The 19,627-nt window shown below is 46.3% G+C and overlaps 1 protein-coding gene across 1 annotated transcript in view; it reads right to left on the bottom strand.

Annotated features, from left to right (window-relative positions):
• The window catches only part of LOC134949243 (cytochrome P450 2F2-like), a 207,246-nt gene that overhangs the window by 158,074 nt on the left and 29,545 nt on the right, over nt 1–19,627 (bottom strand). The window contains exons 2-3 of the mRNA XM_063937719.1: nt 16,894–17,071; nt 15,351–15,513 (exon numbers count right to left, since the gene is read on the bottom strand). Of these exons, the coding sequence (XP_063793789.1) occupies nt 15,351–15,513; nt 16,894–17,070 (340 nt within the window). The 5' untranslated portion in view covers nt 17,071. The remainder of the gene's footprint in view (nt 1–15,350; nt 15,514–16,893; nt 17,072–19,627) is intronic.

Below are 19,627 nucleotides of genomic sequence, written 5' to 3'. Positions count from 1 at the left end.
GTTTCCAGTGGTTCCCTGTGGATACTCTCATCATTTCATTCCATTCATCATTCTGCATTTCTCCTGCTTGTTCCAGACTCCAGTCACAGCCTGCCATCAGCAGTAAGAGACTCTCCTCAGATGTTATTCATTGCCTAACTTGTGTACCTTATTACCAGCATTTCATTCTGTGCATTGCATCCAGCACTTAACAAGCATGCTGAGTTAGGACTGTCTCCTGCCGGTATCCGTTCACATGGTCGACCATGTTATGGTCAACAGTCATTCGGTCGACCACTATTGGTCGACATTGACATGGTCGACATGGACACATGGTCGACACATGAAAATGGTCGACACACGAAAAGGTCGACATGAGTTTAACTTTTTTTCTTTTGTGGAACTTTTCCATACTTTACAATCCACGTGGACTACGATTGGAACGGTAATCTGTGCCGAGCGAAGCGGTAGCGGAGCGAAGGCACCATGCCCGAAGCATGGCGAGCGAAGCGGTGCACTTATTGGGGTTCCCAGTCACTTTACGCAAAAAACGACACCAAAAAAATGTTAAAAAACTCATGTCGACCTTTTCATGTGTCGACATTTCATGTGTCGACCATTTTCATGTGTCGACCATGTGTCCATGTCAACCATGTCAATGTCGACCAATAGTGGTCGACCTAATGACTGTCGACCATAACATGGTCGACCATTCATACCGGAACCCTCCTGCCTGGGCCTTGCTTGGTTAAAGAACTTTTATGTTACAGAGACTGTGTACTTTTACAAGTATTACCGGAGTACTGTCTTCTAAACCATTCACATTTATTTACCAAGTCATTCCACGTTTAGTTATCAGAGACTGTGTGCTTTGCAAGTATTACCGGAGTATTTCTTTGTTTCAAGTATTTACAAATCCGTTTACATCCAGCTACGTTAGCTAAGTTATTTCACATTTGTGTTACCAGTGACTTTATTTGCATTAAATCTTCTGCGTTCTGCCATCAACTTATCACCAATATATATTTGTGTTGCCAGAGATTTTTTATCATGATCTTGGAGTTAGTTACCGTTTATCATTTCATTTCTTCTACTACCAACGCTACGTACCAACTATTATTATATCACTGTTCTGTGACCTTTGTGTTTATTAAATATCAGCGCATATGCGCAGGACTTTATTCAGTCTCCACGCTTCATACGTCATTCCAACACTGACCCACTAGTGCCCCCTCCGGGAACAGACAAAATCAGAAGCCTGACAAACCTCCTTCACTTAAACACACATACACACACAACTCACTTACACACAATTCACACACACACCTGACTTGAGTTCTGCAATCTGCATTTGGTATACTATGGGCGTTTGTTTCCAGGGAGGGCACCGTGGCAAGTTTTGCTATACTTTTGAAGTGCCGGCCTTTCTCTTGTACGAGAGATATATATATATATATATATATTGCCTTGATATATCAGAAGTAAGTAGTACCAGAAGCAGCAGCAAGTGTTTGGACATCTGGTCTAATAGGACAGTGATTATATCACAGAAAGGTGAGCAGCATGACACACATGCTCACTCACAGACACACATAGACTTGGGCAAGGCAGTGCAGATACTATTTTATTTATTAGATCTGTATTGCTGGGCTGTGTTGTATTTTTACCTTTCATTTTACAGCATCAGTTTCAGGGAGTGAAAATCCAGTGAAGTGAGTGAGACAGTGAGAAGCCTAATGCAGCTGCTGGCTCTATTCTGTCTGTGTCTGTGTCTGACTCCTCCTTCCTGATCAACTAATCTTTGCCAAAGCTGTGAACTGAATAAACTATTTCACTTTGAAGATTAGTTGATTTTGAACTAATCTTTCATGAACTACCCATCACTAGCCAGTTTCTACATCTCCCCTGCTGCCTCCCTTACAGCCGGCGGGGAGCGGCGGCGGGGGGGGGGTCGTCCCAGGATAGGGCGCGGCAGCATTGAGCCCCACAGAGGTGCCTTCCCTGCAGACAGAGAGAGCTCCGGCCTGCGGGGGGAGGGCACGCGCAGGGGGGGCGGTGGCAGGCACAGCAGCGATAGTGAGGGCCAGCAGGCACAGGATAGGATAGATGATTGGCGGGGGACCACGCCAATTGTGGTCAAGGGGGCCAGTGGATCACCAGCAGGCCAGGCAGGGCATTGGCCGTTGGGTCCCTTATCGGCGAGGAGAGGTGCGCCGGCATCTGCGTGGGGCTCCCGCTGGTGCCGGCCGCGACTTTTGGGGAAGTCAGGAGACTTCCAGGGAGTTGGCGTCGGCTCTGTCGACGGTGGTGGCTGCATTGGGCCCATTGGCCGCAGCCGCATCCCCGGGCGCGCACGCAGAAGCGAGGGCGTCCGGTACGCAGCCGGGGTCAGCGGCTCAGCGAATAGCGTGCGCTTTCCGTCTCCTGGGGGCGGCGCTTTTGGGACACTGTCCAGTACGGACGGAGCGCGGACGCGAGGTGGGGATTTCTTTGCCCCGGAGTGCTAGGCAGGCCCCGGGAGTGGTTTCCGGGTCCCGCACTTTGTCTTCTTTTTCAGGTGATCGCGGAGAGGTTGAGGTGGACGTGAGCGATGGGAGTATTTCGAAGTTTCCACACTGGAGGACTCCCAGTCCGAACAGTCGACAGCATCAGGGGAGCTCGGGGAAGAGGAGATGGCAGAGTTCGAGGAGGAAGACGTCGGTTTGGCCACGCCGGAGGATTCCATGTCGGGGCAGTCGGCGGCATCAGGTGAGGTGGTGCAGTCGGTATCGGGTTCCTCCACGAGCTTTAGTCCTCGTAGTTCTTCCTCTTCCTCCTCTTCATCGTCTCTGTTGTCGCAGGCGCCGAAGTCAGTAGCACGACAAGGGCGAGGAAGCGGGCGACGAAATTCGCCAAGAGGGCAGCGGGCCAGCAGAAGAGGCGTAAGAGACGCAAGCGGCTTAGCGAAGAAACTCGTAGGGCCAAGAAGTGCCGTGATTTGCCCAGTGTCGTGTGCTGCGACTATACTGCTGTAATGCGAGGGCTGCGAGATAGTTGCCGCAGGAAGATTCGCAGGGGGGACTTCGTGGATGTGTTCGTCTTGACGAAGGACGCGAAGAAGGAGTATAAGGCGGCGGTCGCAAAGAAGGGCATCGGGGCTGAGGCATTCCGTACCTTCGATAATTGGCTGGCCGGGTTTTGGGTCTTCGCGGCGTGTTACCTGGAGGACAGGCCGAACGAGCACGTTAACATAATTCGGTACCTGCATCTCGTGCATGACATGCAGCGCACGTCTTCGGGTTCGGAATGGCGTAAGTACGACCAGGAATTCAGGGAAAAGCAGGACGGTTTGCAGGTCATGGATTTTGGGTTCAAGGACGTTGAGGTCTGGCTCAAGGTCACGCGGGCTTCGCAACAGGCTGAGGAGCCCTGGAAGCCGGGGGCGGACGGCGGGTTGGCCAAGCCGGGTTGATTGGCCGTCCGCGCAGGGGGGCGAGCCGCCACAAAAAGAAAATGTTTTGCGTTTAACAACGCGGCGTGTTCCTTCGGCAAACAGTGTCGTTTTCGACACTCGTGCCTGCAGCGTGGCGGATCCCACCCAGCCTCCTCCTGCTTCAAAGGCAGTCGGCAGGGTGCCCGGGGTAAGCCAACTTACCCCAGGCCAGCCGCGGGCGGGAGCGCTCCGCAGAGCACCAACACCAATTAAGTTGGAAACTATGGGCCGGTGGTTTGACTGGTATCCGAATAGGGAGGATGCACAATTTTTGTTTTCCGGTTTTCAGTTTGGGTTTCGCTTGCCTGTTGCGAGCGAGGTGTCCGTGCGGGCCCAGCGGAACCTCCAGTCTGCCCGAGCCTTGCCGTTAGTACTGAGGGAGAAAGTGGATAAAGAGGTCAGGTTGGGCAGGATGGAGGGACCGTTCCTATCACCCCCGGTGGATGACTTGGTCATCTCTCCAGTGGGGGTGGTTCCCAAGAAGACTCCAGGCGCTTTCCGGCTCATTCAGCATCTTTCTTACCCGTTGGGGGCGTCGGTCAACGACGCAATACCGCCGGCTCATTGCTCGGTGGTGTATCAGTCGTTTGACGAAGCGTTGGAGATGGTCAGCGGTTACGGGACTGGGGCCCTCATGGCTAGGATCGATGTTGAGTCCGTTTTTCGGTTACTGCCATTACATCTGTACTCGTTCCGTTTTATGGGTTTCCGGATCGGAGCGGAGTATTTCATCGACAAATGTTTGCCGATGGGATGTTCCGTTTCATGCTCATTTTTCGAGCGTTTTAGCACGTTTCTACATTGGTGCGTGGAGTCTTCGTCAGGGGGTCACGGGGTAGCACATTACCTCGATGACTTCCTGTGCGCGGGTCCGGCAAATTCACCACGGTGCGGCAACTTGCTTTTCAGCATCCGAGCGCTGTTTTTCCACTTCGGCGTTCCGGTAGCCGAGGATAGAACAGAGGGCCCGTCCTCCTGTTTGTCCTGTTTGGGGATTGAGATTGACACGGTGGCAGGATCGTGTCGGCTGCCTCGGGACAAGGTGGTGAAGCTCCGCAACACTATTTGCCGGTTTGAGGGGTCGCGTAAGGTCACACTGCGGCAGGCACAGTCCTTGCTGGGCATGTTGAACTTTGCTTGTCGGGTAATCCCGATGGGCAGGGTTTTCTGCCGGAAGCTAAAAAGGGCGACTGCGGGGTGTGTCAGACCACACCATTTTGTGCGTTTGTCCTCAGAGATCAAGAGGGATTTTGCTGTATGGGCCTCGTTCCTAGAGAACTTCAACGGGGTGTGTATATGGCAGGCCCCAATGGTGGACAGCGCTCGGTTGCAGCTGTTCACCTATGCAGCGGGTGCCTCTGGATTCGGTTGCTATCTGGAGGAATCTTGGTGCGCGGCCTCGTGGCTGGCGGAATGGCATCGCGAAGGTTTAACTAAGGACCTTTTGCTGCTGGAGCTTTTCCCCATTATGGTAGCACTGGAGGTATAGGGCGATCGGCTGGCTCATTGCAGCATCTTGTTTAGATGTGACAATCTGGGAGTGGGGCATGCGATAAATAACCAGAGGGCGAAGTCGCTGGTCGTTCTGCGGGTGCTGGGGCAGTTGCTGTTCACATGCCTTCGTGGGAACGTGTGGTTCCGCGCGCAGCACGTGCCGGGGCTAGAGAACGGAATTGCTGACGCGTTATCACGAGGGCAGTGGGAAAGATTTTGTTCGTTGGCACCCGAGGCCGACGAGCATGGTTTTCATTGTCCCGGTTATGTTTGGCAGGTGATCGGGCCGGACTGGAGGGTCTAGCGTTGCGGTCAGTTGCGCCAACCATGCTTAAGGCTTACAGGCAAGCTTGGAATGAATGGGAGGAGTTTGTGCAAGGATGAAATTCGCAAGTTAAGAGCGGGCATCGGATTAAGCTTTCTTTTATTTGGCAGCTGATTGTTTCGGGTAGGTCCAGAGCGGTGGTATCCCGATACTTGGCTGGGATTTCGTTTTCAGCAAAATAAAGGGCGTCACCGACGTGACTAAGAGTGGGATTCTGCTGACGACAATGAAAGGATGGGCGCGAGTCGCGACGACGCCGCCTGACAGGAGGCGGCCCATTGATGCGGCCTTGTTGCCGGCTGTTATCAGGGGGGTAGAGGTGTCGCATCGTCCAGGTTTGAGTCGCTGTTGTTCAGTTTGGCGTTCTCAATAGCTTACCACGGAGCCTTTAGGGTTTCGGAATTGGTGGCGCCTTCTAAGTGAGCATATTCGCGCATGCTGGTCGAGGACGTGGTGGTGGGTGAGAGGTCCTTGCTTTGCGGATGGCGTCCCTCTAAGACGGACCAAGTGGGGAGAGGTCGTTGGGCCACCTTGGTTCCGGCACTGGATGGGAGCATTTGCCCAGTAAGTGTGGCAGGGTAGTATGCGGCAGTACGGCCCGGCGGTCGGGGGTCATGGCTGCTGCATGATGACGGGCTGCCGGTGACAAAGTATCAATTTTATTGGATGCTGGGTCGCTGTCTTGCGAGCTTGGGCCTTCCACCCGCTGCGTTCGGGACGCATTCCTTCTGCATAGGGGCTGTGGCGTCGGCGGGATTTTCCATGGACGAAGTCCAGGCGGTGGGGCGATGGAAGTCGTCAAGTTACAGACGATATATTCGCCCCGTTGCATGAGATGTTGGATCACGCGTAGTTTGTTGTTTAATTACAGTTGTTCAGTCATGTTGTACAGTTCAGTACGTTATGGTGTTGTGTGTGTGTTTGTCTTCCCCCCTTTTAGCCTACTCAGGGATTAGCTACTCGCCGTTGCGGGCATGAGCCGGCAGCGGGGGTCTGGAGTTATTTTGCGATTTTTTGCCTGACTTGACGGACTGAATTCTAATCCACAATTCGGCTAATCTGTTCTAATCAGAGTCCCTCAGCAGGTCTTTACGCTTTCACCTCCAGCTGAGTTATAACATGTTTTACCCCTTTTTTACCCCCCCCCCTTTTTTGTTTATTTCTTAATTTTGTTTTCATCTTTCCCAGTTGTGTGTTCATGTTCTGCTTCAAATTGGCTGGAAGCTCGTGCAGATCGGCTAGGCCGGGACTGCTGCAATATACGGAAACAAAATTTTTCTTTTTGGCGGATCCTTCAGGTTAATGCAGTAAATTAAACAATGGTATAGATGATTAGTAACCACTTTTACCCCCTTTTCCTCCTCTTCAGGTTGGTTGGAAGATGACTTGCCTATTTGGGTGGTTGGCCACTCTCATGTGTATTGGGCCGCCCAGTTTTGGCCTCGGAGGGTGCACAGATGTTTCCTAGGGCTCGAGGAGTTCGTTGGCTTGGTTGGCAAGGGATGATGTGGACGGAGTTGAGAAGTAGACTAGTGAGTCAGGCCACCAAGCATGGAGCCCTAGGGTGTTGGTTGTCCATTTAGGTGGCAACGACCTGGGGAAGAGGACTTCTTTGGAGATGCGGTGGGCCATGATACAGGATCTGGCAAGTTTGGCCGCAGCATGGACCAATTGTGTATTGGTATTCTCCTTGATGGTGCCAAGGTTGAGTTGGCAAGGTGTGGCGGACGGTCGCGAAATTGAGGAGGCCAGGCAGAAGGTGAATGGGGCGGTGGCGAAGTGGGTGTTGTCCCACGGAGGCCAAGTGGTTCGCCACCCTAGGATTCGGTTCAGAGACAGTCACCTTTTTCGGCCTGATGGTATGCATCTATCCAGTGAGGGGATGATGCTTTTCCTGGAGGATCTGTTCCTAGTGTTGCAGGAGTTAGGGTGAGGTTATGGTGGCGGTGCGAAGACTCTGGGAAGGAGTCTTTCGCTGTTGGCGGAAAAGAACGGCAGTTTGTATTTGTATGGTAAGCTGTAGTGTTTTACAGTTTGGTGTGGTTTAGGTGCACTCACCTCCATCGACTTATTGGCTGCTTGACCACCCGTCCGGGAAGGCAGCGGCAGGGCACCCAGGAGCGGTGGGTAGTCACTGTGGGGGTTGAGTTGTCACCTATTACCGGTTTGTGATAGTTGTAGTAAAATTAGGATGGTCTCGAATTTTTAGTATTTTAAGGTTAATTTAGGTTAATAGAGCCGTTCTTTTTGCTGCCACCATATGCCGGCTGGATCGGCATCTTAATAAAATTTTCTATTACAGGTTTGTTACTGGTTAGGGTCAAATAAATAGCTAGCAATTTTTCTGCCAAAATTCAAGTCTCCGTGTCTTTATTTCTGGTTTTGAAGGTAATGAATGCTTTACTTTAAAAGAAGGGGGTCCACCAAATATCACTAGGATGTTTAGGAGAGAGAATTGACTGCATAGGAGAGGAAAGAGTTAAACATCTGGTGAGGGGTGGACCTAGCTGTGAGGAAAGTACAGCCTTTTTTGAAGGGGAGGGTTTGATATATATAGGGAAGGTGAAGCCATTTTAGCTCTCTCTTGTGGTGATTTGCCTTCCCACCCTCCCGCCCCTGTGGTCAGAAATTCTGGCACGTGGTGCCTTGGCGTTAAGTTGTTGGCTGGTTTTATCGTTGGCTATTTATTGGCGGAAAAGAACGGCAGTTTGTATTTGTATGGTAAGCTGTAGTGTTTTACAGTTTGGTGTGGTTTAGGTGCACTCACCTCCATCGACTTATTGGCCGCTTGACCACCCGTCCGGGAAGGCAGCGGCAGGGCACCCAGGAGCGGTGGGTAGTCACTGTGGGGGTTGAGTTGTCACCTATTACCGGTTTGTGATAGTTGTAGTAAAATTAGGATGGTCTCGAATTTTTAGTATTTTAAGGTTAATTTAGGTTAATAGAGCCGTTCTTTTTGCTGCCACCATATGCCGGCTGGATCGGCATCTTAATAAAATTTTCTATTACAGGTTTGCTACTGGTTAGGGTCAAATAAATAGCTAGCAATTTTTCTGCCAAAATTCAAGTCTCCGTGTCTTTATTTCTGGTTTTGAAGGTAATGAATGCTTTACTTTAAAAGAAGGGGGTCCACCAAATATCACTAGGATGTTTAGGCTTTTTTTTATATCTGACAAGTCTGCAGAGTGCCGCTGCTTCCAGTGTATGTATGTAGTATTTGAGGTTGAATAGAGGCAAATTGCCCATCGTGTTCAACCTGCTTTAAGTTGTGATGATTCTACATACTTGCTAAATAATGCTTTATGACTAGTTAGCTACTATAACTCATGTTCAGTGGCGGTTCTTGCCACGGGCAAGCGGTACTTTTGCCCGGGGCGCCGCCTTCCGGAGGGCGCCGGCGCCATCCGGAGGGCGCCGCACCAGGGCAAGAACCGCCACTGTGCCCCCCGCAGTGCCCTGCTGTGCCCCCCGCTTTGAAGGGAACTGGACGCGTAGCGTCTAGTTTCCCTTCATTGAGATGACCTTAGTTGTGCGGTGCGCGATGACGTCATCGCGCACCGCACAGCAAAGGTCCTCTCCGTGAAGGGAAACTAGACGCTACGGTCTAGTTTCCCTTCGTCTAGAGGACCTTTGCTGTGCGATGCGCGATGACGTCATCGCGCACCGCACAGCATAGTGGCACAGACACTAGGGGTCATAATTGACCTCTAGTGTCTATGCTGTTCTATGGGAGAGACGTAATAACGTCTCTCCCATAGATCGAAGAGAGGAGAGCAGAAGAGCGGCGCCGCCGGCGGAGGGGGTCTGGATCAGGAACGGGGATGGTAAGTATACTTTTTATTGATTTTTATTTTTTATTTCAGTGCGTTGACCACGCCCCCAAATTTAAGCCACGTCCCCCATATTTTGCCCGGGGCGCCACAAACCTTAGGACCGGCCCTGCTCATGTTACCCCCGGATTAACCACTTTGATTTTTTAAGTATTCTAACCTTGGATAGCTTTTTCATTCAGAAATGTATCCATTCCTTTTTTAAATCCAATTAGAGACCGCCATTACCACCTTCCCTGGCAGGGAATTCCACATCCTGATTGCCCTAACAGTGAAGAAGCCTTTCCTCCGTTGCGTTCGGAACTTTCACTCCTCCAGTTGCAGCGAGTGCCGACGTTTCCTAAACTGTTCTTTTAATAAATAATTCCTCTGATAACTCTTTGTGATGTCCCTTTACATATTTGAAGATATTAATAATATCTCCTCTTAGGCGCCTCTTTTCTAGTGTATACATATTCAGCCTAGTAAGTCTTTCCTTATAGTCCAGTCCTTCTAGGCCTTTAATCAATTTAGTAGCTCACCTTTGAACACTTTCGAGTTCACTGATGTCTTTTTTATACAATGGTGCCCAAAACTGAACACAGTATTCCAGCTGCGGACGTACCAATGCTTTATACAGCAGCATGATTACATCCGAGTCCCTTGTCTCAATTCCCCTTTTTATGCACGCTAACACCTTACTTGCCTTCTTTACTGCATTTTTACATTGTGGGGTATATGCAATTGCGGTCGAATTGCCGCAAATTTCGAGAAGGGGGGCATTTTCGACAAAAAAAACCTGTCGAATTGGATTCGATATTGCAATACAGTTAGTTTTTGTCAAAAAACCTGCTGTTTCAGATTCAACTTTTTGCAATTCGACATTTTCAAATTCAACATGTCTGCAATGGTAAAAATGCGGCTTTTCGACAAAAGTATATTCAATTGAAGAATGTTGATTCGACAACAGTGCTTTTCGACAGTCATTTTGTCAATTTCAGTCCGCCTCACTTTGCTGTCGTGATCTAATGAAAAATGTTGGTTTTTTTATTGCTAATAGCATATCTATTTATATTAGAAGGTATTATCTACTTGGTTTGTCTATTTAGGAGCCACAAGTATTATTTAATACATTTTTTTAAATATTTTTTTCTTTTACTCACTAAAATAATATGGAGAGATCAGAGCATGTTTTTCAGTGGGAATGGGTTAAAATTTCAGAAAAAAAATGTGTGCTGTCCCCCCTCCTAAGCATAACCAGCCTCGGTCTCTTTGAGCCGGTCCTGGTTGTAAAAATACGGGGGGGGGATGACATGGGATCCCCCACATTTTAACAACCAGCAGCGGGCTCTGCGTCCGGTCCTGGTGCCAAAAATACGGGGGACAAATCACGTAGGGGTCCCCCATATTTTTAACACCAGCATTGGGCTCCACTAGTCAGAGAGATAATGCCACAGCCGGGGGACACTTTTAATGCCAGGGCCGCAAGGACCTATATAAAACACTAGCTAGTCACCCCTGGCCGGGGTACCCTGGAGGAGTGGGGACCCCTTATATCAAGAGGTCCCCCCCCCACTCTAGCCACCCAAGGGCCAGGGGTGAAGCCCGAGGCTGTCCTCCCTCATCCAAGTGCTGCGGATGGGGGGCTGATAGCCAAGTGTCCAAAAAAAATATTGTTTTTTGTAGCAGAACAACAAGTTCCAGCAAGCCTCCGCCACAAGCTGGTACTTGGAGAACCACAAGTACCAGCATGCGGGAGGAAACGGGCCCGCTGGTACCTGTAGTTCTATTAAAAAAAACAAATAAAAACAATACACACACACCGTGACAGTATAACTTTATTACATACATGCACACCGACATACACACATACTTACCTATGTTGACACGAAGTGTCGGTCCCCTTCTCCACGTAGAATCCACGGGGTACCTTTAAATAAAATTATACTCACAACAATCCGGGGTAGATCTGTCCTCTTCATAGTTTGTAATCCACGTACTTGGCAAAATAAAAAAATGGAAACCACGGACCACGCTCTGAAAGGGGTCCCATGTTTACACATGGGACCCCTTTCCCCGACTGTCGGGACCCCCTGTGACTGCTGTCAGAGGGTCCCTTCAGCCAATCAGGGAGCGCCACTTTGTAGCACTCTCCTGATTGGCTGTGCGCGTCTGAGCTGTCAGGCGGCGCACTCGAGATACACTGTAGCACATAGGCATTCCATTGTATCCAATGGTGGGAACTTTGCGGACAGCGGTTGACCGCGAGTAACCTCAACCGCTCTTTGACAGCAGTCACGGGGGGCCCCGGCATTCGGGGAAAGGGGTCCCATGTGTAAACATGGGACCCCTTTCAGTGCGTGGTCCGTGGTTTCCGTTTTTTTATTTTGCCAAGTACGTGGATTACAAACTTTGAAGAGGACAGATCTACCCCGGATTGTTGTTAGTATAATTTTATTTACAGGTACCTCGTGGATTCTACGTGGAGAAGGGGACCGACACTTCGTGTCAACATAGGTAAGTATGTGTGCATATATGTAATAAAGTTATACTGTAACGGTGTGTGTGTATTGTTTTTATTTGGGTATTTTTTTGTAGTAGAACTACAGGTACCAGCATGCCCGTTTCCCCCCGCATGCTGGTACTTGTGGTTCTCCAAGTACTAGCTTGCGGGGGAGGCTTGCTGGGACTTGTAGTTCTGCTACAAAAAACAATAATTTTTTTTGGGACACTTGGCTATCAGCGCCCCATCCGCAGCCCTTGAATGTGGGGGACAGCCTCGGGCTTCACCCCTGGCCCTTGGGTTGCTGGAGGGGGAATCCCTTGATTTAAGGCATACCCACTCCTCCAGTGTACCCCGGCCAGGGGTGACTAGTTAGTGATTTAATGCCAGGGCCGCAGGGACCGATATAAAAGTGTCCCCCGGCTGTGGCATTATCTCTCTGACTAGTGAATCCCGGTGCTGGTGTTAAAAATAGGGGGGCCCCTACGTGTTTTGTCCCCCGTATTTTTGGCACCAGGACTGGATGCAGAGCCCGGTGCTGGTTGTTAAAATACGGGGGATCCCATGTCTTTTTTTCCCCTGTATTTTTACAACCGGGACCGGCTAAAAGAGCCCGAGGCTGGTTATGCTTAGGAGGGGGGACCCCACGCTATTTTTTTCAGGGTTTTTTAACACTTTTGTGCCATCCAGGACGCACACTATAGTCAATAGGTCCGTTTTTCGACAGCGGGACTGTAGAAACCGTTTTTTATTGAATATTTCGAATTTGGGTCCCGGCGGCCGGTATTCGACGGTTGAATTGTGTCGAATCCAAAAACAATCTAATTCCAGCCGGAATTCAACCGCAATTGCATATACCCCTGTGTATGGTTATTAAGCCTATTATCAATGAATACCCCCACATTTTTTTCCAACTCTGTTTCCCCTAGGCGTTTCCCATTTAATATGTAGGATGCAAGTTTGTTTTTAGTCCCAAAATGTATAACCTTGCCTTTTTCTGTATTGAATCTCATTTTCCATTTATATGCCCAGAGTTCAAGTTTAGATAGATCATTCTGCAAGGACTCCACATCCAATTCCGAATTAATTACCTTACACAGTTTAGTATCATCTGCAAAGATTGACACTGCTTTCCAGACCTATTTCTAGGTCATTGATAAATATGTTGAACAGTAGTGGTCCGAGTACGGACCCTTGTGGTATTCTGCTGACTACTGGGGACCAGGTTGAGGACTTCCTGTTGACCACTACTTACTGTACCCTGCTATCCAACCAGCTGCTTATCCATGTGCAAATAGTTTTTCCTAGGCCAATCTCCTTTAATTTGATCATCAGTCTCCTGTGAGGAACTGTATCGAAGGTTTTTGCAAAATCTAGGAAGACCATATCCACTACTTTTCCTTGATCAAGATTATTGCTCACTTCCTCGTAGAAGCTAATTAAGTTAGTCTGACATGACCTGTCCCTCACTAACCCATGCTGGTTCTTGCTAATAATCCTAGCGGACTTTAGATACTCCTGTATGATGTCCCTTAGAATTCCTTCCAATATTATCCCCACTATAGATGTTAAACTAACTGGTCTGTAGTTTCCCAGAAGATTTTTAGATCCCTTTTTAAATAATGGCACTACCTCAGCTACATGCCAATCATTCGGTACCATGCCTGATCTAATTGAACTATTAAAAATCAAGTGTAGGGGTCATGCTAGTTGTGAACTAAGCTCCATAAGAACCCTTGGGTGAAGTCCATCAGGACCAGGTAATTTATTAATCTTAATTTTGCTTAGTCTCTCCCGGACTACTTCTTCGCTTAAACAAGTATCTAACCATGAATCATTACTGTCACAATTGTTATGCTCTACTACCACCATCAGTTCTTCACTGGTGAATACTGATGAAAAGAATTTGTTCAGTATTTCCGCTTTTATTTCGTCATCATTTATCAATTCTCCTAATTCATCTTGTAATGGACCTATATTCTCCTTTTTTAACCTTTTACCGTTTATGTATTTAAAAAACTTTTAAGATTGTTTTACTCTCTCTAGCGATTTGCTTTTCATTTTCCATTTTATCTGCTCTTATTGCTTTTTTGCATTTCTTATTACACTCCTTGTAATACTTGAAAGACTCCGCCTTTCCATTAGATTTAAATGCTTTGAAAGGCCTTTTTTTTTTTTAATCAATTTCTGCCTTAACCTTCTTGTTAAGCCACATCAGTTTGATTTTAATACTCTTGCGTTTACTGCCCATCGGAATAATGTTATGAATATTGCTATCCAGCAACCCTTTTAAAACATCACACATTTCCGAAGTGTTCTTGTTATTAAACAGAACCTCCCACTCTATGTCGTTAAGTGCACATCTAAGCATAATGAAATTAGCCTTCCTAAAGTTAAAAGTTTTGGTGGAACCCCTGTAGCTATGTTTCCTGAAACTGATGTTGAATATGATCATATAGTGATCACTGTTACCCAAAGTCTCCCCATCTTTAGTGTTTGTTATATATTGTAACAGGGTCACAGAAATTAGGACAAACTGTAGGCATGTTCATGGTGAAGCAGGGTCTTTTAATTGCAACAGACACTGTCCTTTAACACAGTGGTTCTCAACCTCGGTCCTCACGTACCCCCAACAGTTCATGTTTTCCAGGTCTCCTCACAGGATTGCAAGTGAAATTATTTGCTCCACCTGTGGGTCTTTTAAAATGAGTCAGCGAGTAATGAATACACCTGTTCAACTGCTAGCTGACCTCGAAAACATGAACTGTTTGGGTACTTAAGGACCGAGGTTGAGAACAACTGCTTTAACATATAGACATACAAATCCTGGAAAAACAGGCACAGTGATTAGAGATACAAGTGTGGCTAAATCATAATGTCTCAGCACTAAAGTGCTAGCAATCAGTCTGCTGTGACAGAATAAAGCCACCATCTGCTGTTCTTCCGGGCACAGCTAGTTCAGAAAGTCCCTGGCACTATTGAGACTCTGGCATACTCGCTGGCCGCTATTCAGTGTCAGTGCCCAGAGCACTGGGCGGATGAGGATTTTAAACCCTTCCTGTCCTTCAGTGATGATTTCCAGTTGGACCTGTGCAACCCAGAAAACCCAGGTTCGAAATCTCTACTGCTACTGGGAACTTCACATGACTTGCTTTAGTCTCCTTGAAAGAAGCTGATCCAACGAGAATGTGGGTAATTCAGGTGAGAGGCGAACCCTCTCACCACTATATATGTATATATGATATGTGTGTGTGTGTGTGTGTGTGTGTGTGTGTGTGTGTGTGTGTGTGTGTGTGTGTGTATATATATATATATATATATATATATATACACATCATACCGCAGAATGTATCTGCTATCGTCATTTTTCAAATGAAAGATTATCTGAGGGATTCCATAACCTAGGCACTTATTAACCAGCACCTACAGTGTTTTTAATTAAAACAAATCCATAGATGCATCAGATCATCAACTGAAACTGTATTGTAAGTGAAATGTTATACAAATAATTAGAATAAACTTCTTTAACATCTTTCAAGGTAAAATAAATTATCATTGACCAGTTTATATTCCAATGTCTTCCTCATTACTTTATTGTCCAGACAGTTCAGCAGGGCAGTGGAGAATCACCCATGAAGAACCACATTCTGCTAAATTGACTGAGAGGTTAATTTTGGTAAATTAGATAAAATAAGCTGATCTGGACACAATGAAAGACAGGTATATGACTGAAGAGAACCCACATTCCTTACATGTTCAGTTACTCACCATCTCCCTTGGTAAAGTCATAGACAGAAGCATAATAAGCTCGACCACTGAATTCTTCTGCCTTGTCAATCAGAGTCTCCTTTATAGCTTTATATCCACACAGCACAACACAAGGACGGTTCCCTTCGTATATAGTGAACATGTCTCCATAGGTTTTATTTAGCTAGGAGTACAAAACAATGTGTTACTATAAGTACAATAATATATGGTGATTTTGAGTGGTTTTGCAAAATACCACTAATTTGGTGAATTATTTAAATCTTTCTTGTTTAGTGAGAAAAGGCTATTTTGATAGCAATTAATGTGTAGCATAGCCTGAATTAATAAATCTATTGCTAACAGTTGAGGGCTGTTTGGGCTCAAGTCCATCTCTTTATAATGGGTTGCATTGTAGTACTATGATACAAGTACAAATACCATTATTGCATAACCTATTTATAATATCTGGAGTCTAAAGCATATTGGAAATTCTCAATTCACTGATTCCAACCGAAATATGTTCACCAAGTCATGAATGTTTTACTGTATATGCTACTTTGCCAATTCCCCAGCAGATCACTCATCATTAATTATAGTAGTATGGGCCCCATTACAACTTTTAAATGAGATGACTGCCAATAGTACATGACCAGATTAAACCCCTGCTGCCCCAAACTGGCAATGTCCAGGACACCTGCTTCTATAATGGACACATTATTGCAATATTAGACAAGATAGCTGTGAATTTCATCACCTCATAGATAGAAGAGGAATTTACTAACATGCGGTAAACTTGCAATATACAGTATACTACAGAAAACTTCCAGACCATTAGAAACCATCCCCCTTTTTTTCCCGATGGCAAGAATACAAAGCATTACATGTACCAAGAAGAGCCATGACCACATCCAGAAATAATAAGTACTGCCTACATAAATTCATTTTCATTGCCCCCATTGGCAATCAATGGGTTTTGGGCTCATAATAATATGTCCTCCTTAATATATTGTTTAAATAAAATTGTCCTAATAATATATACAAATTTTGGCCTACTAATGTATATTCATGAAATATTTTTGAATCCCTTAATCAAGAAATAATGATTAACCCCATAATGTATAAAGGTATTATGCCTCATCTTGATGTTCTGCCTCATCAGATACTGTAGCTCAAACAGAAAGTACTGTAGCCAGGGCTGCCATCAGAAATTGTGGGTCCCAGGACTGACAAAATAGACAGGGCCCCTCCCTCGCCTCAATAAATGCTGCTGCTCTGCTCCACCCTATGTGTTGTCATACATTGTGAGGTTACATATAGGTGGAGTCTTGTGGACCTACAGGAATGGTCCACAGAGAGCTGATGTGCAGATAAGGCTTGTTTTAAGAAGTCCTCCCTGCGCATCAGCCCACTGTTGTTCACAGCCTGGTGCAGCTCTACAGGTATTGGCGGTAGGAGCCAGGGAACACCAGTCCTTACAGTCCCCCAGATGGCTTCCCCAACTGTAGCTAGGACTTTCTGTTGTAGCTCTAGCTACTTCCTACCACAGGGAATATCACTGTCTTACCTCCATTAGTGAATGCACAATATTGCTGAAGTTCATCTTGTAGAGGGTTCCAATGATAGGAAAAGGAGTTGGTCCAGGGGGAAGTTTGGCTTTTTCCAACATCATACTACTGAATTTAGCCAAGAAGCAGGTGATGAGAAGCACCAGGAGCACTGTACATAGTGAGTAGAAATCCATCCTGTCAAAAGAGATCAGATGATCATGCTCATGTTCTTCGTGAGATCACTGGAAAGGATAGCATGCTGAGAGGAGGAACATACATTAAACTTCGGCCAGGGGGATGAGCCCCTCTAGCTAAACTAACTCTCTATTCCTATGGTGATGTTTGCCCTAATAAGCTTGAAGTGGGGAAGCTGAGCCCAAGACAACCATACAAAACCTCCTAATAATAATCATAGTATTTGAGGTTGAATAGAGGCAAATTGCCCATCGTGTTCAACCTGTTTTAAGTTGTGATGATTCTACATACTTGCTAAATAATGTTTTATGACTAGTTAGCTACTATAACTCGTGTTACCCCCGGATTAACCACGTTGATATTTTAAGTATTATAACCTTGGATAGCTTTTTCATTCAGAAATGTATCCATTAGTGATGAGCGGGTTCGGTTCCTCGGAATCCGAACCCGCCCGAACTTCAGCTTTTTTTACACGGGTCCGAGCGACTCGGATCTTCCCGCCTTGCTCGGTTAACCCGAGCGCGCCCGAACGTCATCATCCCGCTGTCGGATTCTCGCGAGGCTAGGATTCTATCGCGAGACACGGATTCTATATAAGGAGCCGCGCGTCGCCGCCATTTTCACACGTGCATTGAGATTGATAGGGAGAGGACGTGGCTGGCGTCCTCTCCGTTTATAGAGAAGAGAGACTAGAGTAGAGAGTTAGATAGAGAGACACTATTTAGTAATTTTGGGGAGCACTAGGAGTACTACTACTTGCTGATAGTGTGACTGTATATCTGACTTGTGGGGGAGACTGGGGAGCAGTTAGAGAGCAGGAGTACATATTTTAAGTACAGTGCACACTTTTGCTGCCAGAGTGCCACACTGCCATTGTGACCACACTGACCACCAGTATATTGTGATTGTCTGCTTAGGAGTACTACTTGCTGATAGTGTGACCAGTGACCTGACCACCAGTTTAATTAATCATTTCTCTGCCTGAAAAAAAACGATACACAGTGTGACACAGTCACATACCATATCTGTGCTCAGCCCAGTGTGCTGCATCATATGTAATACTGTATATCATTAATTATTATCTGACTGTGCTGAGTGCTCACTGCTCATACAGCTTAATTGTGGGGGAGACTGGGGAGCAGTTATAGCAGGAGTACATATTTTAAGTACAATGCACACTTTTTCTGCCAGAGTGCCACTGCCAGTGTGACTGACCAGTGACCACTGACCACCAGTATATTGTGATTGTCTGCTGACCACCAGTATATTGTGATTGTCTGCCTGAAAAAGTTAAACACTCGTCGTGTGGTGTTTTTATAAACGCATTCTGCTGACAGTGTCCAGCAGGTCCGTCATACATAATAAATAATTAAATATATACCTGTCCGGCTGCAGAACTAGTGATATTATATATATATATATATATATTAATTTCATCTCATTATCATCCAGTCTATATTAGCAGCAGACACAGTACGGTAGTCCACGGCTGTAGCTACCTCTGTGTCGGCAGTCGCTCGTCCATCCATAATTGTATACCACGGCACCTACCCGTGGTTTTTTTTTTTTCTTTCTTCTTGATACATACTATAGTAGCTTACTTTAGCAGTCTGCGGTGCTGAGCTGCTGACAGTGTCCAGCAGGTCCGTCATTACATAATAAATATATATACCTGTCCGGCTGCAGTACTAGTGATATTATATATATATATATATATATTAATTTCATCTCATTATCATCCAGTCTATATTAGCAGCAGACACAGTACGGTAGTCCACGGCTGTAGCTACCTCTGTGTCGGCAGTCGCTCGTCCATCCATAATTGTATACCACGGCACCTACCCGTGTTTTTTTTTTTTTTTTTTTCTTCTTGATACATACTATAGTAGCTTACTTTAGCAGTCTGCGGTGCTGAGCTGCTGACAGTGTCCAGCAGGTTCGTCATTACATAATAAATATATATACCTGTCCGGCTGCAGTACTAGTGATATTATATATATATATTAATTTCATATCATTATCATCCAGTCTATATTAGCAGCAGACACAGTACGGTAGTCCACGGCTGTAGCTACCTCTGTGTCGGCAGTCGCTCGTCCATCCATAATTGTATACCACGGCACCTACCCGTGGTTTTTTTTTTCTTTCTTCTTGATACATACTATAGTAGCTTACTTTAACAGTCTGCGGTGCTGAGCTGCTGACAGTGTCCAGCAGGTCCGTCATTACATAATAAATATATATACCTTTCCGGCTGCAGTACTAGTGATATTATATATATATATATATATATATATATATATATATATATATATTAATTTCATCTCATTATCATCCAGTCTATATTAGCAGCAGACACAGTACGGTAGTCCACGGCTGTAGCTACCTCTGTGTCGGCAGTCGCTCGTCCATCCATAATTGTATACCACGGCACCTACCCGTGGTTTTTTTTTTTTCTTTCTTCTTGATACATACTATAGTAGCTTACTTTAGCAGTCTGCGGTGCTGAGCTGCTGACAGTGTCCAGCAGGTCCGTCATTACATAATAAATATATA

The sequence above is a fragment of the Pseudophryne corroboree genome, chromosome 8, assembly GCF_028390025.1.
Source record: "Pseudophryne corroboree isolate aPseCor3 chromosome 8, aPseCor3.hap2, whole genome shotgun sequence".
NCBI lineage: Eukaryota > Metazoa > Chordata > Amphibia > Anura > Myobatrachidae > Pseudophryne > Pseudophryne corroboree.
This window is presented reverse-complemented; position numbering and strand designations above follow the sequence as displayed.